This window comes from Bos indicus, chromosome 7 (genome assembly GCF_029378745.1).
Source record: "Bos indicus isolate NIAB-ARS_2022 breed Sahiwal x Tharparkar chromosome 7, NIAB-ARS_B.indTharparkar_mat_pri_1.0, whole genome shotgun sequence".
Taxonomy (NCBI): Eukaryota; Metazoa; Chordata; class Mammalia; order Artiodactyla; family Bovidae; genus Bos; species Bos indicus.
In genome coordinates, this window is record NC_091766.1 from 11257696 (window position 1) to 11281474 (window position 23779).

The 23779-nt window shown below is 55.1% G+C and overlaps 1 protein-coding gene across 5 annotated transcripts in view; it reads left to right on the top strand.

The window, feature by feature from the left end:
• ADGRL1 (adhesion G protein-coupled receptor L1) overlaps positions 1–23779 on the top strand; it is a 50930-nt gene that overhangs the window by 5770 nt on the left and 21381 nt on the right. For 4 of the 5 annotated variants that reach the window (XM_070792668.1, XM_070792667.1, XM_019963998.2 and 1 more), the window contains 3 exons: positions 13458–13620; positions 18042–18255; positions 23122–23231. In XM_070792668.1, coding sequence (XP_070648769.1) covers positions 13551–13620; positions 18042–18255; positions 23122–23231 — 394 coding nt within the window. In that variant the 5' untranslated portion in view covers positions 13458–13550. Of the gene's footprint in view, positions 1–13457; positions 13621–18041; positions 18256–23121; positions 23232–23779 lie in introns of those variants that run through there. The other variant, XM_019964000.2, reaches the window with a different exon arrangement.

The following is a 23779-nucleotide window of genomic DNA, read 5'->3' on the forward strand; positions in this document are numbered from 1 at the left end:
TGCCAAACAGCCTGGGGCAGGTGGGGCAAAATCATGGGCCCTCCCAGGTGAGTACCACTGCTCTAGATCGAGGGTCTGCAGATTCCCTCTGTGAAGACCCAGACAACAAGTGTTGGAGACATTGGCGGGCTTAGCAGCTCTGTTGCATAAACTTCCTCCGCCTCTTCTTCTTAATCCTTTGAAAGCGGCCAAGCTTATTGGCTGGGGGCAGTGCCCAGTCCATAGGTAGTCAACTCCCACCCTGGCAGACCCACCCACCCTTTTTTGCCCCTGGTGATGAGGTCAGGGTGCCCTTGAATGCACCCTCATCAGCAGAGGGGCAAGTCTGGTGGTGTTTGTCCCTTTCACCTCCCTGCCCACACCCCCTGCTGTTCCCCTGTGCCCACTCTCTCACTGGTTGTCAAACACACAGCCCCTGCCTCCGCCGAACAGCCCCAGGGCCTTTGCACAAGCTGTGCTTGCTCCCTGGAATGCTCTTCTCCTCCCTGGGCACCTCTGTGGCTTCTTCCTCACCTTCCCAGAGCTTTATGACATGTCTGGCCTTTCTCCATCACTGTATTTAACATTGCCCAACACACACACACACACACACACATACCAACCACTAGTACATCACAGGACTGACTTTTTTTTAGTGTTCTTTATGTCTGGCTCATTCACAGCTGTCTCTCCACACCTCGGTCAGTGCCTCACACACAGTTGGTGCCCTAAAAGAGACGTGTGGGTACTTCCCTTGTGGTCCAGTGGTTAAGATTCAGGCTTCCACTGCCTTGTTCCCAGATTCGATCCCTGGTCGGGGAAACTACGGTCTCACAGGCTATGCAGGTGTGGCAAATAAATAAGATAAAGAGTCATGTAGAATCGCTGAATATTATTTCTAAGCCCCACAACCACCATTGTGAGACTTTCGTCCCATTTCCCCAGGGAAGAGACAGAAGGCAGAGGAGGGACCGTGGTGGGGGCAGGGGGAGTTGCATCGTCACACAGCCTAAAGTGGGCACAGCTGGGATTTAAACCTAGGACCCTGAGACCTGGGGCCTCTTCCCTGTTGCCCCGCTGAGCACCATCTCCCCCACCCTCTGGTCTCTGCCCCTTTACTGCCAGCTTGGTGGTAGCAGAGGGCCCCAGAGCTTTCTTCCATGTCTTCTGCCAGAGGCCCTGGCTCCCGTGACCATTTTCAGCACTGCTCTGCAGTACCTGGGGGGTTCCCAGGTGGCTCAGCAGTGAAGAATCCGCCTGCAATGCAGGGGACCAGGGTTTGATCCCCAGGCTGGGAAGATGCCCTGCAGGAGGGCATGACAACCCAGTCCAGGATTCTGGCCTGAAGAATTCCAGGAACAGAGGAGCCTGGCGGGCTACAGTCCATGGGGTTGCAAAGACTTAGGCACAGCTGAGTGACTAGATAGCAGCTACAGGACCTGGAGTGTATGTGAGGCGTGTGATCGGTCAGGGAGCACCTTGGGGTGGAAATGGGTCTCGGGCTGCCTGTGGTTCCAACCTGCTGTGGAGAGGAGCATCGAAGAGGTGGCCGGATGGCCTGTAAGGGAGAGCTTCCTGGCGGAGAGGGCTTCCCAGCCGAGGCCTGGAAGGGAAGGAGGGGTAAAGTGGAGGGGAGTCAGGGAGAGTTAGTGAAAGGAAGGGACCCGCCCTGAGGTCAGAAAGAAGTGGGCAGCTCAGACGGGAAAGGAGAGACATTCCCTGGCCAGGCAGGGAGACAGGACGCGGGTCCTGGGGCCCGAAGGACTGCTTTGGATTTGTGTTTCTACTTGTGCACAGGGCTGAGGAGGCCTGGGAAGGGGTCAAGGCCATGAAACAGGGTTAGAATGTTTAGTATGCGCTCCTTCTGGCTGCTTCATAGGCGGGAACTGTGGAGGGCAGGCGGGAAGGGAGCCCAGGCCAGGGGGGAGGTGGGGGCGAGGCCAGTGTGGGTCGGAGGCCACCACAGCTGTCAACATGAAGGCTTGGGCGGGGGCCTTGAGACCTTAGAGAGGGACCCGTGCGGGGCTTTCGAGACAGAGTTGACATGATTCAGTGGGTGACCAATTGGAAGGCAGAAGGAAAGGAGGGGGACGGGGAAACTGCAGGCTTCTGGTTCAGACAGCAGGGTGGACCTAGAGAAACGAAGAGGGTGGGGCCAGGGAGCACCTTCCGCTCTCATCATCACCCCCCACACGTAGAGTCTCATCTCCCCTCGCCCGAGTCAGGGCACATCTTGTCCCCACTCAGTCTCAGGGTGGGCCTTCCCTGGTGGTCCAGTGGCTAGAACTCTACACTCCCAATGCTGGAGGCCTGGGTTGAATCCCTCATCAGGGAACTAGACCCCATATGCCACAACTCAACGTTCATATCCTCAACTAAAGATCCCACGTGCCGCAACTAAGACCTGGCCTAGCCAAATAAATAAATATTAAAAAAAAGAAGCTCCACTGCTCCCGGCTCGCTCCCGCAGGCCCTGCTCGCTCTGCCCTCTACACCTGCCCTCACCCCTTCCCACTCTCCCCTTTCTCTCTGAACCAGAGCCACGCTCTAGCACATTCCTACCTACCTCAGGGCTTTTGTGTGTGTTCTTCCCATGGCCTGGATACTCTTTCTCCAGTACCTTGGTGGCTCACCTCCTTGTGACCTTTGCTAAATTGTTACCTACTTAGCCAGGCGTTCCCTGACCACCCCATCTATGTTTGCATTGACACATATTCCCCACCCCACCCCCATTCTTTCTCTGCCTCGAGTCTATTTTCCTCCAAAGTACTTGTGACCAGGTGGGAACTAGGTAACTACCCCCTGAATGGACGACCTCTTCCAAGGGTCTGTTTCATCTTTGTTCATTAAACGAATTAACGAGAACGCTCTCCTCACCAGAACTGGGCATGCAACAGAGAACCAGGCCAACCCACGATGGAATGTTCCCTGATGGGATAGATAGACTTTCAACCGCAGAGCCCAAGTCCAGTGAGGGGAGCAAAATGTGGAGGCCCAGTGTACTGCTAGTGTGGGTTCCAATGCAGTCCTGGGGGACAGAGCCTTTTGGAGGAAGAGGGCACAGAGGGCAGGAGTCTTCTGGGTATGTGGGTGAGAGATGTGGGGGGTGAGGAAAGAATAGGCCAGAGCAGAGAAGGTGATGAAAAAAGCAGGAAATCCAGGCCTGAAATACCAAGTCGCAGCCTCTGAGGCAATAGGGAGCCATGGAGGGTTGTAGGCAGGCAGTGATGTGGAGTTTTCATTTTGCCAAGAGCACTCTGGGTGCAGGATAGAGATCAGAAGGGGTGGGAGTGGCAGATAGATGTGGAGGAGACCAGGGAGGAGGCATCCGTGGAGAAGGGGAGGCTTTGAATGGTCCCACCCCTGCCACTCGGCTGCCAGAGTGACCTTTTAAAATTTATAGGCAGACAAACCCCACCCTGTGGCGCCGACATCTAGTGGGAGAGAGATAATAAGCAAATAAGTAAAACGCATGGAGAAGGCAATGGCACCCCACTCCAGTACTCTTGCCTGGAAAATCTCATGGACGGAGGAGCCTGGTGCGCTGCAGTCCATGGGGTCGTTAAGAGTTGGACACGACTGAGCAACTTCACTTTCACTTTTCACTTTGATGTATTGGAGAAGGAAATGGCAACCCACTCCAGTGTTCTTGCCTGGAGAATCTCAGGGACGGGGGAGCCTGGTGGGCTGCATAGTCCAGTCTGTGGGGTCGCATAGAGTCGGACACGACTGAAGCGACTTAGCAGCAGCAGCAGCAGCATGGCAGGCATGATAGGGATGAGTGCCGGGGAAAGCAGGATGCAAGAATGTTGGGGCTAGCAGGACCTCCCAGAGCTGGCAGCATCTGTGTAAAGACTTGAAGAAGGCAAGGGAGGAGCTTTGCAGGTCTGGGGAGGAGGGAACAGCCTGTGCAAAGGCCCTGAGAGGATACTTGCCTGGTGTTAGTGAGTGAGGAGGAAAAGGTGGAAGGAGGTGAGGGTAAGGACGGGATGGGGCTGAGTGCACAGGGCCTTGTGGGCCGAAGAAGGGCTTTGACCTTTGCTCCTAGTGTGGTGGGAGCCGTGGAGGGTTCTGAGCCAGAAAGGGACAGTGTGGGGACTCAGGTGCTCACCGGCGCCCTCTGGCAGCTGTAGGGGGAATAGGCTGGGCTGCGAGGGTGGAGAGCCGGAGAAAAGGGAGGAGGCGGCAGGGCTGGACCAGGGAGGGGACCAAGGCCTGAGGAGACAGTGAGCAGATGCCGAAGGAGGAGACGAAGGAGCCGCTGCGGGGATGGGAGGAGGAGAGGTTCTTGAGCACCTCGGAGGACTCGGGCTGCTTTCTGCTGAGATGTTGGAAGATGAAGGGGTGGAGCTAAGGGTTCAGTGGGGACCCTGGCCTGACCCCACCCCCAGAGCCCACAGCCCCCTTCCTGAAGGAGGTTATGTGCTGGACACTCTCTGGCACTTGCTCCACCTCCGTGACGGCAGTCTGTCAGTCCTAGAGTTGGGATGGGGAGATGGGCTCAGAGAGGCCAGGAGTCTGGCCTGAGAGCAAATAGCACACAGCAGGTTCAGACCCAGGAGCCAAGTCCCTGGCCTTAGCCCAGGCCTGCCGCTTACCCATTCGGCCACGCCTGAGGGTTCCCTGGAGGAGGCGGGCCCATGGAGCTGGGCTCTCTGGCTGCTGGGTTTGGGGAGGACTCAGGCTGCTGAGGAGGGAGCAAGAGGAAGGAGACTTGTTCTCAGGGGCCCGGAATCCTGCTGGTGGTGTCCCCCACCTCCAGATATTCAGACTCCCACCCACTCGAGCACAGAGGGTTGCCACGGCAACCACACTCTAGGGCAAGCTCGCGGCTCCCCCTCTCCGCCAGCAGCCGGTTTTCCTCCTGTCGCCCTCCTCTGCCCCATCCCAGGGCACCTGAGGACAGAGCTTGGGCTGCATCACCCGCCCCCAGGACATGCTTTTGCCCCTTGACTTGAGACTGAGGTGGGGCTCAGGCAAAAACAGAGGCAGGTGTGGGGTCAGTGGGCAGCCTGCATGACCTGGGGGTCTAACACACCTGGGGCCCAGTCTCCCTTCTCAACGTGAGGGTGGCGAGCCCTGTTTCCCATGGGTTAAATTGGGAAACAAGTTTCCCAAACACTCCAGTTCCCTGAGGCTCAAAGTGGGGACAGACACAGGTGTGCGCTCACCTGACCCCTGTGGGCATGCCCACTTTGGAGGCCACTCAGGCTTACAGAAGCAGTCTGGGCCCAGAAGAGCGGCCTCTTGAGGGCCCCCAGGTCTCCCCAGCTTGCCGTGATCAGCCTGGGGTTCCAGGCCCCCTTGCCACTTGGGTGCCCTTGGGATCTCACTTTCCTCTCCTATAAAATGTGGGTATGCACCCCCCATCCTTACTAAGTCCTTATGAGGATTACCTGAGATACAGGCGTACAGTGCTCGGAATGGGGCACAGCGCTGTCAGCTGCTGCCCCTGGCCATCGTGGGTGGTTCTGGCAAATGGGAGGTCCCAGCTGACCCCCCACACCCCTGGAGCAGAAAGGTTTTCCTGAAGTTGTGAGGCTCAAGGCCCATCTCCCATCTCTGCCTATATACCACCACCCCTCCTGCCCTGTCTGCCCTGACCCCCTGTGTGAGTTCACTGGGGCTGCTGTTAAAGCCAGGCTGGGTGGCTTTAACAGAAATGTATTGTCTCCCAGTTATAGACACCAGAAGCCCAAGATGGAAGCATTGGGTTGGTTCCTTCCAGGGGCACAGAGAAGGAACCTCTGCCCCAGCTTCTGGAGGTTGGCCAGCAATCCCTAGCTTGAAGGCGCGTCACACCAATCTCTGCCTCGTCTTCATGGGGTGTTCTCCTTGGGGGTGTGTGGGTCTGGGTCCGTGTCCTTTTTATAAGGACAGCAGTCTGATTGGATCAGGGTCCACCGTACTGGGGCTTCCTAGGTGGCTCAGTGGTAAAGAATCCACCTGCCACAGCAGGAAAAGCAAGAGATGAGAGTTTGAGCCCTGGTCTGGAAAGATCCCCTGGAGAAGGAAATGACAACCCACTCCAGTATTCTTGCCTGGGAAGTTCCATGGACAGAGGAACCTGGCGTGCTGCAGCCCATGGGGTCGCAAAGAGTCAGACATGACTGAGTGCGCGCAGACACACAAACACACACACACCCCACCCTGATGACCTCACTCATTTTAACTTAATTACATCTTTATCTCCAAATAAGGTCCCATTCTGAAGTGCCGGGGGATAGGGCGCCATCGTATCTTTTCTGGGGGGAATATAGTTCCATCCACCCCAAGGCCTCAGGGCTGGTCAGGCCTGGATCTCCCAGTTGGTTCCCACCTCACCACGTCTGACCTCACCTCCTCACTTCAGTGAGCACCAGGTGCCAGGAGAAACTCCCCAGGGCCTAGTGGGTGTGCAGTCAGGCCAGGAAGAGAGGGGACAGAGCTGCTGTGCCCAGCTCCCCCCACTCCAACCCCGAGGTGGGGACAGCCCTGGGGATGCCTGGGGCTTCGTGGGGGAGCTGCTCCAGGGATGGGGCTTCCGGGAGCAGCAGCAGCCCATTGGGAACACTTTCTGTGCCCCTGAGGCAATGGTGCCCAGCCTGTGTGGGTCAGGCTTGGCCCCTAGGTCACAGGGCAGATGCCCCGCCCAGCCATCCCCACCACCATTCGTGTGTTCATTTGGTAAATATTTGTTTGTGAACCTATTATACATCTGGGCTTCCCTGATAGTTCAGTGGTAAAGACTCCGCCTACCAGTGCAGGAGATTCAGGTTCGATCCCTGGTCCAGGAAGATCCCCTGGAGAAGGAAATGGCAACCCGCTCCAGAATTCTTGCCTGGAGAATCCCATGGACAGAGGAGCCTGGCAGGCTGCAGTCCATGGGGTCGAAAAGAATCGTGCACAACTGAGCAACTGAACGACAGCTAGTACTGCACATCTAAGTGCCAGGGGACAGCCTCGGGAACTTCCCTTCTTGGGGGCGGGGGAGGAGTACGAAGGAAATCCACCAGTGGACAAGTCAAGTCACGTGGCAGTGGCGTGACCGGTGGGTGCAGGGATGACAGCGCAGCAGGGGACACCTTGAACTCACTGCACACCAGGCAGGGCCCTGTATGTTCCCTGGGTGTGAATTCATCATGCTGTGCAGCTACCCTAAGCAGCAGCCCCATTTTACTGAGAGAAAAACAGCCGTGGGAGGTTACGGGACGGTGGGAATGGGCCAGGCGGGCACTGGCTGCCAGCGGCTATGGTGCAGGGTGGTGGAGGCCCACCGCATCTCTGAGGGGGGGACATGAGCGGAGATCTAAGGGGCACCGGCCAGGACTGCGTGGCCGGAGGAGCGGGGAAGGGGCAGGAGCCGGACGTGTGTGGTCTCACAGGATGTGAAGTGGGAGCTCTGGCAGGGATTTAAGCAGGGGCGCAGTGTGTTCAGATTCTTTTTTTTTTTTTGGCTCTGCCACATATCTTGTGAGGCCTGGTTCCCCAACCAGGGGTTGAACCCGGGTCACGGCAGTGACAGCACCAAGCCCTAACCACTGGACCGCCAGGGAGGTCCCAAGATTGTCTTTAGAAAGTCCCCTCTGTGGAAGAGACTTACAGACGTGGGGGCGGGAGGGGTGGAAGGAGAGGGTGGGATGAATGAAGACAGGAGCATAGAAACATATACACTGCTGTATGTAAACTAGACAGCCAGTGGGGATTCGCTACATGACTCGGGGCTCAGGTCGGCGCTCCGCGACAACCTAGAGGGGTGGGATGGCGCGAGAGGTGGGAGGGAGGCTGAAGTGGGAGGGGATGTATGTATACCTATGGCTGATCCGTGTTGATGTCTGGCAGAAACCAACACAGTATTATAAAGCAATTACTTTTCAATTAAAAATAAATAAATTGAAAGAAAAGGTCCTCTCTGTGGAAACAGCCTAAGTATCCGTCAGTGATGAATGGATAGGAAATTCCCTGGTCATCCAGTGGTTAGGACTTCACATTTTCACTGCCTAGGTGTTATTAGCTGCTCAGTCTTGTCCAACTGTTTGCCATCCTATGGGCTGTAACCCACCAGGGTCCTCTGTTCATGGGATTTCCCAGGCAAGAATACTGCAGTGGGTTGCCAGTCCCTTCTCCATTCACTGCCTAGGGAGCGGGTTCAGTCCCTGGTCAGAGAACTAAGATGCTGCGAGGCACATGGCATGGCCAAAAACAAACAAAAATAAATTAACACATACAGACTACTCTGTTAAAATACATAACTAATAAGGACCTACTATATAGCACAGGAAACTCTATCAGTACTCTGTAGCGGTGTATACATGAAAATAATCTTTTTAGAAAGTGGATATATGTATATGTATAATGGATTCACTTTGCTGTATACCCAAAACTAACATAACCTTGTAAATCATCTATATTCCAATTAAATTTTTTTATCCAAATGGATGAAGAAATGTGGTTCATTCGTACAATGAATATTACTCAGCCAGGAAGAGGAACCCAACTGACACACTCTTCCACATGGGTGAACCTCAGAAACATCTTGCTGAGTGAAACAAACCAGACGCAAAAGGCCACTGATTATCTGATTCCACGTGTGTGCGATGCTAGAAACAGGCAGATCCATTGACACAGAAAGCAGATGAGTGGTTGCCAGGACCTGAGGGGAGCGGGGAGACAAGAGTTCTTGATCAGCAGGTACCAAGTTTCTGGTGGCTCAGATGGGAAAGAATCTGCCTGCAGTGCAGGAGACCCAGGTTCAATCCCTGGGTCAGGAAGATCCCCTGGAGAAGGGAATGGCAACTCACTCTAGTATTGTTGCCTGGAGAATCCCATGGACGGAGGAGCCTGGTGGACTATAGTCTGTGAGGTCACAAAGAGAGTCGGATACAACTGAGCGACTAACACACACACAAGTTTCTCTTCGGGGCGATAGAAAAGTTTTGGAAATAGAGGTGCTGGTGGCACAGCATTGAGAATGTAATTAATGCCACTGAATTGTATACTTAAAAATGATTAAAATCACAAGTTTTACATCATATATGTATATATATACACACACACACATATATATATAGGGCTTCCCTGGTAAAGAACCCGCTTGCCAAGGCAGGAGATGCAAGTTTGATCCCTGGGTGGGGAAGATCCCCTGGAGAAGGGAATGGCAACTCACTCCAGTATTCTTGCCTGGAGAATCCCATGGATGGAGGAGCCTGGTGGGCTACTATCCATGGAGTCGCAAAGAGTTGGACACAACTTAGCAACTAAACAACGGTGTGTGTGTGTGTGTGTGTGTGATACCACAACCTTTTAAAAAGCCCCTCTGGCCGCCAGGGGAAGCCTGGGATGTAGGAGTGGAGGTGCTGGAGGGCAGCGGGGAAGGGATCAGAGCTCTTTGGTGAAGATGGGAATGCCCAGGTCTGGAGGACAGATGCTGAGAATGGACAGAGAGACGCTGGGCTGTTCTGGAGGTGCAGACCCCGGACTTAATCCTGAACTGGCTGTGGGGGTGAGGGAAGAGGGAAATCCCAGATTTTGACTCCTTGAATTCTGACCCAAGGTCCTGGGAGGATGGTGCCAGGGGGGACCATGCCCTGAAACCGGGAGTTTGGTCAGGTCTGGTCAGGGTCAAGGTGCTTTGGAGATCCAGACAGAAGTGTAGATGTGAGGACAGAAACGGGGCTGGGACTCAGAGGCGGCAGCTGTCACGGGTACAGATGGTGTCTAAAGCCATGAGGCCGGTGGAATCCCTGAGTGGGGTGTGGACAGGAAGAGGGCTGGGGTCCTGGGGTTCCGGGGAGCAGGGCCAGCCCAGAGGAGAAGAGCTAGCTCCTTCATGGATGCTTCCTGGGTCCTGACCCTCCTTACTCTGGGACAGCATCCTGTGCTGGCTTACTGTGCATGTAGGCTGCGGTCCTTATGAGAACCCTGCAGAAACAAGGTGTCAAGGGAACTGGGGGTGGGGGGACCCACTCAGGGCCTTGGGGCATGAAATGACCGAGTTGGACCCCAGACCCACGTTGGCCGGCCACACCCAGAGCCTGGCATCTGGCAGCCTCTTCAGCATTAACCAGGTGCTAACCGGTTTAACTCCCTAAGGGAGCCAGAGGGAGAATGCTAACCAGCTACACTCCCTAGGGAAGAGCCAGGGAGGGGAGCATCCAGCAGCCTAGCGCCAGTTCCCCGCTCCACCTCGAGTCTGGAAAGTAGATGCAGGTGGGAATGAGGTGATGCCCCCCACCGCACCCCGCCCCAGACCATGTAAAATTGTAGAATGCTTCAGAATGAAAGGAAACCATCCAAGGCCGCATCTGGACAGGGTTGTGGGATGAGAGAGATGGTTGTGGGCTGAGGAAGTAGAGGGGAGAGTTTGCTGAAGGCTGGGAGCTGGGGAAGGTCCTGGGGGTCGGGGTGGGGGAGCTGTGCCGGGAAATTACTTTCTATTTCTCATGAGAGGAGACAGCCCTGGAGGGACGTCCTGCCCCATGAGTGAGCAGCCCAAATCTTTATTCCCTGAGAAGCTGTGCTGAGTCCCTGCCCTCAACTGGCTCATGATCTAGTGGGGAAGGCTGACAATAGACCTGCTTATACAAGAAGGTGATTTCAGGGCCTTCCCTGGTGGTCCAGTGGTTAAGACTCTGGGCTCCCAATGCAGGGGGCCCAGGTTCTATCCCTGGTGAGGGAACTAGATTCCACATGCTGAAACTAAGAGTTAGTGCAGCCAGATAAATAATTTCTTTAAAAAGGCAAAATGTTTAAAAGAAAAAAGAAGGTGATTTCAGGTGCTGTGAATTAAACATGGGGCTGGGGACTCCCCTGGCGGTTCAGTGGTTAAGACTGTGCGCTTCCACTGTTCGGCCCCTGGTCAAGGAACTAAGATCCCACAAGCTGCACAGTGTGACCAAAATAAGTTAAAATAAAATAAAAACAGGGCTAAAGGATGGCGAGCGAGGATACAGGAGTGCTGGGGGTGGTCAGGGCAGGTTGCTCTGCTGGGGTGACCTTGGGGTTGAGCCCTGAGTGCTGAGAAGCTGCAGCAGGCAATGGGGGTACTGGGAGGCTGTTCAGCAGAGGGGCAGCCCAGGCAAGGGCTCAGGCCGGAAGGAAGCTGGAGCTCCAAGGACTGCGAGGAGGGTTGCATTGGAGAACGTGGTGACACCAGCCCAACCAGCAGCCTCTGGGTCCTGGTGAGGAACGGAGACCCCAGGGGAGAGCAGAGGGGGAGGTTAACGCTCAAATTTACATCACTGAATGCTGGCCTTAGCACTGAGTGGAGGCAGCGAGGCTAGGAAGAGGAGGAGACCAGGACAAGCCTCTGGGGGCAGCAGGGTGGCGGCTTGGGCCTGGTGGTGGCCCTGGGGAGTGGGCAGATTGACAGGGTACTTTGGAGGGAGGCAGAGCCCATGGGACTTGCTGGAGGAGCTTATGAAGGAGAGGGGAGCAGAGAAGTTGGTAATTGAGGAGGATTTCTAGGTTCGGGTTCTGAGACTGATTCAGCGTGGAGAAGGAAATGGCAATCTACTCCAGTATTCTTGCCTGGGAAATCCCATGGACAGAGGAGCCTGGCAGGCTGAAGTCCATGGGGTCGCAAAGGAGTTGGACGTGACTGAGCAACTGAACAACAGCTGTTCAACAAACATTCAGGCCTGTTGTGGAAGCAGGACCAAAACAATGCAATGATCCCTGCCTGTGGAGGGGCACATCCGTTAAAAAAGAGAAATAGTCACATTTGAACCAAGGTTTGAAGGAGGCCAGGGAGCAGAGGAAGAGGCCGTGTGAATAACTGGCAGGCAGAAGATTCACCCAGAGGAAGTGACAAGTGCCGAGGCCCTGGGGCAGGGTCTGGGCTGCTTGAAGAAGAGCAAGAGGCAAGAGTGGGGTCAGGGAGCTTACCGGGCTGGTTGATAGGCTTTCAACTGTGGGGGGAAAAACAACCAGTCGTCAGGGCTCTTTTGTGAGATTCCAAACTGTAAATAAGAGGCTTGGAAAGTATGAGCTTGTCCCTGGTGTTGAGACCATAGGACAGACGTGGGGGATGCGAGTAGAGGACAGACCAAGGGTTTGCACACTAGAAGTGAAGTGAGAGTCACTCAGTTGTGTCCCACTCTTTGCGACCCCATGGACTCTGCAGTCCATGGAATTCTCCAGGCCAGAATACTGGAGTGGGTAGTCTTTCCCTTCTCCAGCGGATCTTCCCAACCCAGGGATCAAACCTAGGTCTCCCACATTGTAGGCGGATTCTTTACCAACTGAGCTATCAGGGAATGAGAGCCAGATAAAACATGGGGTGCTGGAACTTGCCTGGTGGTCTAGTGATTAATAATCAGCCTTGCAATTCAGGGGGTGCAGATTCGATCCCTGGCCAGGGAACTAAGATCCCGCATGCCACAAAGCAACTACACCCATGCCACACAACTACTGAGCTGGTGAACCACGACTAAGAACTCAGCCAAATAAGTAAAAGAGAAACTGTTTTTTAAAAAAGAAACATGGGTGCTGACCCTCCTCAGAGAAGGTACATTTCTAGCAAGTTGCTGTCCAGGCTGGTGCCCCTGGGCCAGGGTCATACTTGAAGAACCGGGGTGTAGATGGAGCAAAAGACCAAGGGTGGAGATCTGGGTGTCCCATCTTAGGAGTATCGCAGGGGAGACAGAAGCAGTGAGAAGAGGAGAGGCTAGGAGGGAGAAAAAGTGGTCAGAACCCGGCTCTGTGCCCTCAAAGCCGCTGTGCCCGGGAAGGACAGACTGGGGAAGAGGGGGCTAGCCTGGGAGGGCATACAGCTCCCACCCCTCCTCCAGCCTCCCCAGCCCCTCTAGGGGCTGCACCCACCCCTCACCCCGCCTGCCCATCTCCAGCTCACCCTGAGGGTCCCCCCGAGAGGAAAGAGGGGACTTAGTTGTCCCTGGTCCCTGATCTGTGGCGCCAGCCAGCTGGATTCTAATTAGCTTCCAGAGCCAGAGAGACAGGAAGCTAAGGGGCTGGGGGTGGGGCCCTGGACTCCTGCCCAAGCCCGCGAGGCTGCAGGCCGGGGCCAAGACGCCTGGGTCCCCCACCCTGGACGCCGTGCTGGATGAGGAAGCTGGGGTAGGGGAGACGAACTGGCAGGGTCTCAATTTCAAGAGGCTTCCAGAGGGTTCTCCTCTGGGATGGAGGGTCTGGGGCCTGCCTGGGTGCAGGTGGGCCCTCCTTAACTGATACTGCCTGAAGAATTACCCCAGCCACCTGGGGAAGGGGGCACTGGCAGACCCCAGGAGGTGCTTCTGGGAGATTCAAGGTGCCCAAATGGGTGGGTCCACCTGTTGGGGTGGGGGGGTTGCAATGTGAGCCAGAGGCCTTGGAGGGGTCAGCCTCGCCCAGGGGTGCCGCTTCTGTCAGATACGGCCGGCTTGGTCCACCCCTCTCGGGGCAGCGGGCTAGAGGCCCTCGGGCACCTGCAGAAAGAGAGGGAATCTGCCCTCCTCCTCAGCCCGCCCTGCCCCCCGCCTCACTCTCCCTGTCCTCCACAGGCTGGTGGACCAGGCCGTGGTGCCCACCTGGTGATGCAGGGCGAGGCCCCCTGCACAGCCCACTGAGCTGAGAACGCACCCCTGGCCGCCGCCATGGCCCGCCTGGCCGCCGCGCTCTGGAGTCTCTGCGTCACAGCCATCCTCGTCACCTCAGCCACCCAAGGTAGGTGTTGAGGGGGCCGAGGCAGGGTAGAGGGGATGAAACCCCAAAATACCCCCGACCAGGGCTCCCCTGGTGGCTCAGCGGTAAAGAACCTGCCTGCCAGTGCAGGAGACCTGGGTTCAATCCCCGGATTGGGAAGATTCCCCTGGAGGAGGGCATGGGAACCCACTTTTTGCCTGGAGAATCCCATAGACAGAGGAGCCTGGTAGGCTACGGTCCGGAGGGTCGCAAAAGAGTCGGACATGACTTAGTGACTCAACCACCACAATCTCCTGATCCCTTGTTAAGAGAATCAGGCCCCCACCCAGCCTAAGTCTGGCAGACCCGGAGCAGAGAAAGACTTGGTGATCAGATACCCTGATTCAAGGGGTCCCCAAATCAGCCCCTCACCCCCAACCCAGAGCTCCAGGGCTTGTCCCGCCAGGGGTCCTAGGGCCTGGGATTTGGGCTGTGGCCTCCAGGACCAGGACAGGCCTTCCTGGTGAGGCTCTTCTGTCTCCTGTGTGTGTGTGTCTCTCTGTGATTACATCTCCGAGGCTCTCGCTGGGAAGAAGGCTTAATTAAAGCATGCCCGCTGACGTTTATTTAAAAACAACTAATTATCCGGCTCGGCCCTATGCCGGCCCTGGATCCCGCACACGCCACAATTAGTGCCCGGAGCCTACCCGCCCACCCTCGCCCGATTACTCAATTACTGTCCCTACGGTGGGCCCAGGCGGGGGCAAGGGCAGTGCGGGATGAGAAGCAGAGAGAGGAGGCCTGCCGGCCTCACCCTCGCCCTGGGGGTGCCCCCTGCCCCACTCTTCCCAGCCCTGTCTGGAGGCTGCTGGTGGTGAGCCCTGCTCACCAGCGCTCCCTCTCACAGAGAGCCTCAAAGGTAGAGGGGGCGTCATTCAGCCATGCCACCAGGCCTTGGCACTGCTCCGGCCAGCTGGCACCCTCCAATCCCACAGCACCCGTGTTCTCTGCCCGTCCAGGTCCTGCCCTACAGCCCCAGTGGGGCCGGGTGGGGCTGCTTCCACCCCCAGACCCATCTGAGCCAGCCCTCCACCCCCAGCCTCCTTCCCAGACCCAGGAAGGACTAAAATTAGATGTGGGAGCAGATGGCGCTGGAGGAACACATGTAAAACTTTTCCCCAAGTGGGACTCAACTCACCCCAAAAAACCCCGAGGGCCTGGCTGCCAACCCTGTTGGGCCCCCAGCTGGCATCAGAGGGACTAGATCGCAACACAGGGGGTCCGTCTGTCTCTGCTGCCAACGCACACTGGGACTTTCTCTCCATCCACCAGTGACAGTCTCCATGTTGGTGGCTTGGGACCCTGCTGTGTATCCCTGCTTCCCTCGGACCCCTGGCATAGGCCTGGCTGGGACCAGTGTGCAAGAAGGTGGCTGCCCCGGCAGGCGTGGATGGTGCTGAGCCCGCTCTGTCCCCCAGAGACGAGCTGCCTTAATCATCCTCCTGACAGTAGTAATCAGGGGCCTGTCTGCTCACTGCGGACCAGTTCTGCACCCCTCAGCAGAGGCCCGTGAGGTAGGTGTTGTTGGCTCCCTAGAATAGGAAGTAAGGGCACTGGGGTGGTCAGTGACTACGTGAAGCCACCAGCCAGGGAGTGGCTGCACTGGGATTTAAACCCTAACCACTGGGCTCCTGAGTCCCAGCTTGCAGTCCCTGAAAGGCACAGGAAGGGAGCTGACATGTGACAATGTAGCCCCTCCAAGAGCCAGGCACTCCCATGGCAAGTTCTTCCATTGTCATGGCAACCCTAGGAAGTTTCCCAAGTGAAAGCCAGGGCCCCCTCCCTGGGATGCCCTCGCTGTCCACAGCACCTCCTTCCAGAACATCTTCTAGCACAGAAGCCTCCCAGTACATCCCTGGGCTGTGGTTTGCCCATTTTACAGATCCAGAAACAGGCCTGGTGAGGCACCAGCAGCAGCTGTCCAGACGAGAGTGTGCATGGGAATCACGGGTGGGTGTACCCATTCGGGGGCTCCTGGTTTCACCCCCGAGATTCGGGATCAGCAGGCCTGGGTCTAGGGGCACTCAGAATCTGCACTCTGAACACAGTGTGGATATGCCCAGGGCCACACTGGGAGGAACCCTGGCCCAAAGGACCCACCTGGCCTGTCAGCTGGGAAGTAGCAAAGTCAGGCTCTGTGGTTTCTTCCAGAACGTGAGGACATTCCCTAATACACCCTCCCTGCTCTGTGCGTGGGGGTGGTGTGAAGTTAGAGAAGTGCCCCAGGCCACTCTCAGCTTTGATGATTTGCCTGAAGGATTCATGAAATTCACAAGCACCATTATTGTTGTTTACTCGATCAGTCGTGTCTGGCTCTTTGGGGACCCCATGGACTGTAGCCCACCAGACTTTGCCGCTGAGCCACAAGGGAAGACCATCCCTTGCGGTTATAGTTGATTACTGGTGGCTCAGATGGTAAAGATTCCTCCTGCCAATGCAGGAGACCCAGGTTCGATTCCGTGGTTGGGAAGATCCCCTGCAGAAGGAAATGGCAGCCCACTCCAGGATTCTTGGCTGGGAAATCCCACAAACAGGAGTTTGGCAGGCTACAGTCCATGGGGTCACAAAAGATTTAGACATGACGTAGTGACTAAACAACAACATCGTTGACTACAGTGAACTGATACAGATGAAAATCAGCCAGGAGAGGAGGGGCATGGGGCAACTTCGGGAAGGTTCTGTGCAGGTGGTTCCCTCCCAGTGCAGTCTCAGACAGCGGGAACTCTCTAGGCAACGATGAGCCACACCACGCATGTTATACTGCTAACCAGGGAAGCTCTTCTGAGCTTTGGTGTCCAGAGTCTTTACTGAGGCTCAGTCACATAGACATGGCTGGCCTCAATCTCCAGCCCCTCAAGAGGTCAGCTGATACATCACCCAAAACGCCTACCTGAAACCGCATTGTTAGTGAACTATATTTAATAGTTTGCTAGGACCGTCCTGACCAAGTGCCACAGACTGAGGGGCTGAAGCCACAGAAAGGTATTCCCTCCCAGTTCTAGAGGCCAGACGTCCAAGATCAAGGTGTCAGCAAGATTGGTTCCTTCTGAAGGCCACTGGGGAAGAGTCTATTCCAGGCCCTTCTCCTTGGCTCATAGGTGGTCATCATCTTCCTCCCTGCATCTCCACATCATCTTCCTTCTTTGTGTGCCTCTGGGTCCAAATTTCCTCTTTTTATAAGAACACCATTCATATTGGATTTGTTGTTGTTGTTCAGTCGTTCAGTCACATCCGACTATTTGCAACCCTATGGATTGAAGCACACCGGGCTTCCCTATCCTTCACCATCTCCCGGAGTTTGCTCAAACTCATGTCCATCGAGTTGGTGATGCCATCCAACCATGGCATCCTCTGTCAACCCCTTCTCCTCCTGCCTTCAATCTTTCCCAGTGTCAGGGTCTTTTCCAGTGAGTCAGTTCTTCGCATCAGGTGGCCAAAGTATTGGAGCTGCAGCTTCAACCTCAGTCCTTCCAATGAGCATTCAGGGTTGATTTCCTTTAGGATTGACTGGTTTGATCTCCTTGCTGTCCCAGGAACTCACGAGAGTCTTCTCCAACACCAGTTTGAAAGCTTCAATTCCTCGGCACTCATATTGGATTAGGGCCCACCTTAGTGGCCTCATTTTAACTTGAGTACCTCGGTAAAGATGCTATCTCTAAATCTGCTCGTATTCTAAGGCAGGGGTCCCTTTCCTGGGCTGCAGACCAGTAGTGATCCATGGTCTATTCGGAATCAGGCTGCAGAGCAGGAGGTGAGTGGTGGGCCAGCAAATGAAGCTTTATCTGTATTTACAGCTGCTCTGCATCATTTGCATTACCGCCTGAGCTCCACCTCCTATCAGATCAGCGGTGGCATTAATATTCTCATAGGAGCGTGAACGCTACTGTGAACTGTGCATTCAAGGGGTCTAGATTGCGCGCTGCTTATGAGAAACATCCGAAAACAATCGTCCCCATACCCCGTCCATGGAAAAAATTGTCTTCCATGAAACCAGTCCCTGGTACCAAAAAGGTTGGGGACCGCTGTTCTAAGATACTGGGGCTTAGGGCTTGATTTCAGCATCTGAATTGGTGGAGGGGGGAAGACCTGATTTAACCCATTAACAGTTCACACAGGCTATCCTGGCATGGCTCCAGGCCCCCAAGTAAAGACACTCTTCTCACAAAGGACACTAGAAGGGCTCATAGGACACGTCCCAGGAGCCAGACTCTTCTTGGGCTGGGCTAATGGCCTTACTACACAAGTGGGCACACCGAGAAGCCCATTTCACAGATGAGTAAACTGAGGTTCATACAGCCTGCAGGCCGATACAGTCAAGCTGGAGGTGGAGCCTCTTCAGTGGGGTTCTGTCCCACCCCTCCTGGGCCTGGTGGTGACCGACTCCCTCCCTCTTCTCCCTGCAGGCCTGAGCCGGGCTGGGCTCCCATTTGGGCTGATGCGCCGGGAGCTGGCATGTGAAGGCTACCCCATCGAGCTGCGGTGCCCGGGCAGCGACGTCATCATGGTGGAGAATGCCAACTATGGGCGCACAGATGACAAGATCTGCGACGCCGACCCTTTCCAGATGGAGAACGTGCAGTGCTACCTGCCGGATGCCTTCAAGATCATGTCCCAGAGGTGAGGGGCTCCAGGAGGAAGGGGTGACAGCAGTCCCGAGGGGCCCCAAATAAGGTGCCTGTCCTCTGCGCGCCCCATGGCCAGCACACCCTGTTCCCCTTCACCCTTCCTTGTGGGCATTCGACACATATTTCCTGAGCAGCTACTAGGGGCTAGGTGCCACGCAAACAGCCAGTAAGACCCAGCCCACCCCCTGCCAGCCTGTCACCTCCCCAAGCCGTACCCTTCGCCAAAAGCCCGTTGCCTCCAGACGCTCATCCTAAGATTAGCGGGGGCTTGCAGGGTAAGGGCCAGGGCAGGACAGGGGGCTGTGTCAGAAGAGCTGAGGGACAGCCCAGAGGGCTTCCCTGAGGAGGTGACATTAAACATGGACGGCAGAAGGTTATGTGCTTGTGTCAGAGAGAGGTGTGTGAGAATGTGAGGGAGTGAGGGAGTGTGAAGACTGTTCCTTTCTGTAAGTGTGTGTTTGAGTGGGGGGTGGGAGGTGTACAAAGCTACACACTCAAGCCAGACCACCTACAGCTCGTCAGCCCTTCCTTCAGATTTTACCCAGATTTAGGACTTCCCTGGTGGTCCAGTGGTTAAGAGTACGCCTGCCAATGCAGGGGACATGGGTTCAATCCCTGGTCCGGGAAGATCCTACATGCCACAGGGCAACTGATGCTGTGTGCCACAACTGCTGAGCCCATGTGCTACAACTGCTGAACCCATGTGCCACAACTACTGAAGCCCGTGCACCTAGAGCCGGTGCTCTGGAACAAGAGAAGCCACCGCAGTGAGAAGCCCGAGCCCCACAGCTAGAGAGTAGCACTGTCGCCGCAACTAGAGAAAGCTAGCACACAGCAGTGAAGACCCAGTGCAGCCAGATTAAAAAAAAAAATTTTTTTTAACCCAGATTGATTGCTGCTGTTTCCACGCCAAACCCCCCACGGCTGCTTACAGCATGCTCTGCCCCCTCTCCTTGCCTTCTCTTGCCTGCCTGCTATAGTCTGTTCCCGCCATAGCAGCCAGAGAGCGCTTGTGAGCACTTGAGTCAGGTTCTGCCCTCCTATCAGATCCCTCCTTGGTGCCCACCTCACTCAGAGCAAAAGGCCTAAGTCCTCCTCAGGTCCACAAGGCCCTGGACACTCTGCAGCGTCCTCTCTAGTCCTCACCTTCTCCATGCTCCTCCTCACTGGATTTCAGTTACCTGGCCACTCCTTAGACTCATCACCCACCTCCTGCTAGGGGCTCCCTCAGGACCTTTGTGCTGGCTGTTCCCCCTGTCTGGAATCCTCTTCCCCGAAACCCACGTGACTCCTCCCTCCCCTTACTCAGGTTCTTTCATTTGAATTATGGTTTTTTGCTGCACCCCGCTACTAGGACGTGGGATCTTATTTCCTTGACCAGGAATTGAACCCACGCCCCCCGCACTGCATTAAAAGCACAGAGTCTTAACCACTGGACTGCCAGAGAAGTCCCCCATTCAGGGATTTTTTTTTTTTTGCCTGACTAGCCTCTTAATGAGGTCTACCTGACCACACTCTAAAATCACAGTGCCCCCGCCCCACTTCCCAGCCCCTTCTCTGTCTCTCTCTCTCCTAGTCTTGACTTCTGCCCACAGTTCATTGGCTGTATTGCCTCTTTATCATGTCTCTTTTACGTCTTCCCTCCCTGGGCTGTCAGCCCCACAGAGTGCTGTCTGTCTCCACCATGTCCGCAGCCAGCTACCCCACAGGCGCTCACTGAATTTTTGCCAAATGCCTGAGAGAGAGCAGGGTTCACTCCAGGACCCTGAGCAGAAAACTGGAAAAGGGGAGGCCTGGGGCCAGCTCCACAGCTCCTCAGGGATTCTAGAATCCCTCACTGGATGGGGCTTCCAGAAGCCTTCTGAGAGCTTGGGGCAGGGAATGGGCATGGTCAAGTGGCTCAGGTAGGTGGGCCGGGCTGGAACCACATCACCCTCTCACTTCCACCATTTCTTTCTCAAACATCTACTCTCAGGACTTCCCTGGTGGTCCAGTGGTTAAGGCTCTGAGCTTCCACTGCAGTGGGCATGGGTTTGATGCCTGGTCAGGGGCTTCCCAGGTGGTGCTAGTGGTAAAGAACCCACCAGCCAATGCAGGAGACATAAGAGACATGGGTTCGATCCCTGGGTTGGGAAGATCCCCTGGAGGAGGGCACGGCAACCCACTCCAGTATTCTTTGGGGACTTCCCTGGTAGCTCAGACGGTAAAGAATCTGCCTGCAATGCAGGAGACCTGGGTTCAGTCTCTGGGTCGGGAAGATCCCTGGAGAGGGGAATGGCAACCCACTCCAGTATTATTGCCTGGAGAATCCCCATGGACAGAGGAGCCTGGTGGGTTATAGTCCATAGGGTCACATAGAGTAAGACACAACCGAAGCAACTTAGCACAGAGAAATAAGGTCCAGTGGTGTGGCAAAACACACAGAAAACAAAAAACTATTTCCCTGAAGCAATCTTCTCCCTCTTCCCTAATTTCCATCTCCCAACACCCCTGCATGGACCATCCCAGTCCAGCCTCCCTTTTCTCCTACCCACTGCCTCTCCAGATCCTCCCTGCCCACTTTACTCGGACCAGCCTCAGGGTCTATGGTGGTTTTCGCCATCTCCCCAAGTTGCTTGCACAGAAACTCGCCTAGTTTCCGACGCCCATGGGGTCTCAATTCTGGGGCAGAGGGGTGGGGGACACAGTAGTGCGGTCACTGGGGCCGAGCGAACGTGATGAGGCCACTGCCCCCACTGTCGTCACATGTGGAGACTCTACGTTAGTTCAGGGTCCAGCTCTGTGACTCTGACAGAGACACCCCAGGGTAAGTACAGTGGCCTAAACAGGATCAGCTTCCTAGGTGAGGCTAGTGGTAATGAACCTGCCTGCCAATGCAGGAGATGTAAGAGAGACAGGGTCTGTCCCTGGGTTGGGAAAACCCCCTGGAGGAGGGCATGGCTACCCACTCCCGTATTCTTGCCTGGAGAGTCCCATGGACAGGGGAGCCTGGTGGGTTACAGTCCATAGGATTGTAAACAGTCAAACACAACTAAAGGGACTTAGCTCACAAACAGGATCAGAACTGAAAAGACCTTCAGCACCTGCTTCTATCTGAGTACTGAAACCCCGCCCCCTACTTCCACCCCAGGGCCACTCCCTTAAAGGCTACATCATACCCACTCTCACCTTCTGGGTTAGAACTCAAGTCACAGGCACTTCCCAGCAGGGGAGGCTGGACATGTGGTTTTTCCAGGAAGGCCAGCATTTCTGTGTTTTTCTTTTTGTTTTCATAGAGGCGAAATCCACATAACAAAAGATGCACCATTTTAAAGTGAACAGTTCAGTGGCATTAATTACATTCACGATATTGTGCAATCTCTGCCTCTGTCAAGTTCCAGAACATTTTCATCACCTCAAAAGGAAACTCCATCACCCTGAGCAGTCACTCCCCACCCCCCTCCCCTCCCCTGAGTCCCTGGCAACCACTAATCTACTTTCTGTCTCTGGATTTGCCTGTTTTGGACATTTCATATAAATAGAACTGTGAAACACGTGGCCTCAGGCTGGCTTCTCTCACTGAGCATGATGTTTTCAGGGCTCATCCATGGTGTAGTATTAGCGCTTCCTTCCTTTTTATGGCCGAATAATGCTCCACTGTGTGGGTAAGCTGTGCTCCATTTATCCACTCATTCGCCCGTGGGTTGTCTCTACCTTTTGGTGATTGTGTGAATGATGCTGCTGTGAACATTCATATACAAGCAGTTGTACACAAATACACCTTCAGTGTTGCAGGAGATGAACGGACCTGCTTTCAGTTCTTTGGGTCATAGGTAACAAAGTCTCTGTTTAACCATCTGAGCTCAGTGTTATATATATTTTTAAATTTATATATTTTTAATTGAAGGATAATTGCTTTACAATATTGTGTTGGTTCTGCCATACATCGACATGCATCAGCCATACGTATACATATGTCCTCTCCCTCTTGAACCTCCCTCCCACCTCCCATCAGTGTTATATTTTTGAAAAGGGGAGGTGAGGAGTGTGGGTATGGGCAGATGCTCATGAGTTAAGCACTCATTGGTTAAGAGCAGGATTGAAGTGAAGACGCAGGAGCCCCCTCTGCCTCATACCTGTCAGGAAGCCCCCCCACAACCAAACCACTTCTTTCACACCTACAGTCAAGGTGCTGTCCTGCGCAGCCAAGACTCAGCTGCTCCAGGAAACAGAGACCTTGACCGTGGGTATAGACAGCAGAGAAGAAACATCTTTTTGTTGTTGCTAAGTAGACTTCCCATCGCGTGGTAGCCAGACTCCTGAGAAGTTGACAGGGACTTGGGGGAGTTCCGCATGGGGAACCGAGGATGGTTTCAGCATGAAGGGACGACTCTGCCCCTCTCTGGCTGCAGAGCCTTGCGGCAGCTCTGTCCAAAAGGTGGGACATGTCAAGACGTGGTATGAGGTGGCAAGCACTGAGCATTTCATCAGTGTTCACAAAGATACCACCTTGTATGTATGGCTTCACATCTTATTGAACAAAGGACAGGTTTTATGGTCAATTTATGGGAAAAAAAGAGACGTAATGGCACAGGTGACACTCAGGAGGAAAGTGATGAAGGGTGACTGGAAAAACATTTTATGGAGTGACCCTCTGGCATAGCCTTGAGCTTCCTGCTGTGCCAGGCCTGAGAATAGAAGACTCCTATCTGGAAGGAGAGAGCAGACAGGAGGCAGAAAACAACATCCACATACGGCCCCTGGCATGGTCACCGTGGTTCCTTCCCCAAGTGGAGATGTCCCTTCCTCTCCTGAGCCTGGGCCTCCCCCGCCCAGTTCCAGGCTCGTCTTTTCCCAACCCCCCATCTCTCCTCCACAGGTGTAACAACCGCACCCAGTGTGTGGTGGTCGCTGGCTCCGACGCCTTTCCGGACCCCTGCCCTGGGACCTACAAGTACCTGGAGGTGCAGTACGACTGTGTCCCCTACAGTGAGTCATCTTGTTCCTCACGCGACATGGGCCCTTCCCCCTCCCAGAAGCAAGTGAGGAGGAGACACCTTGAACACACACACACACACACACTCACACACACACACACACACACACACACACAAGGCCCAGCTGGGCCAGGAACACAGGGATGGCTGGACCCGCTCCCCCCCTCACAGATTCTCTTTGCTCTGACTCCCTTGTCCACACCGCTGTCTGCCCCACCCCCACCCCCACCCTTGACTCTGTCCCCATCCACTGGGCACCTTCTCCAGCTCCTGTTACTCTGGCCTGCTCACCCTGCTTCTTCACCTGCCCTTGGCTTATTTATACACTTCAAGGCCGCACCCAAATACTCCACTTGGCACACTTATTATCTCTCCTCTCCCCGGACCTTGACCTCACTGCCGTCTAATTCCTCCTCCCCTGCTCTTCCCACATCCCTTCCCTTCCTGACCACCTCTTACACACATGCTCTTCCCTCTAACCCCACTTCCTCTCAGCTCCCTCTCCTTTTTCTTATCCTTCTCACTCCTCACAGGCCCCCA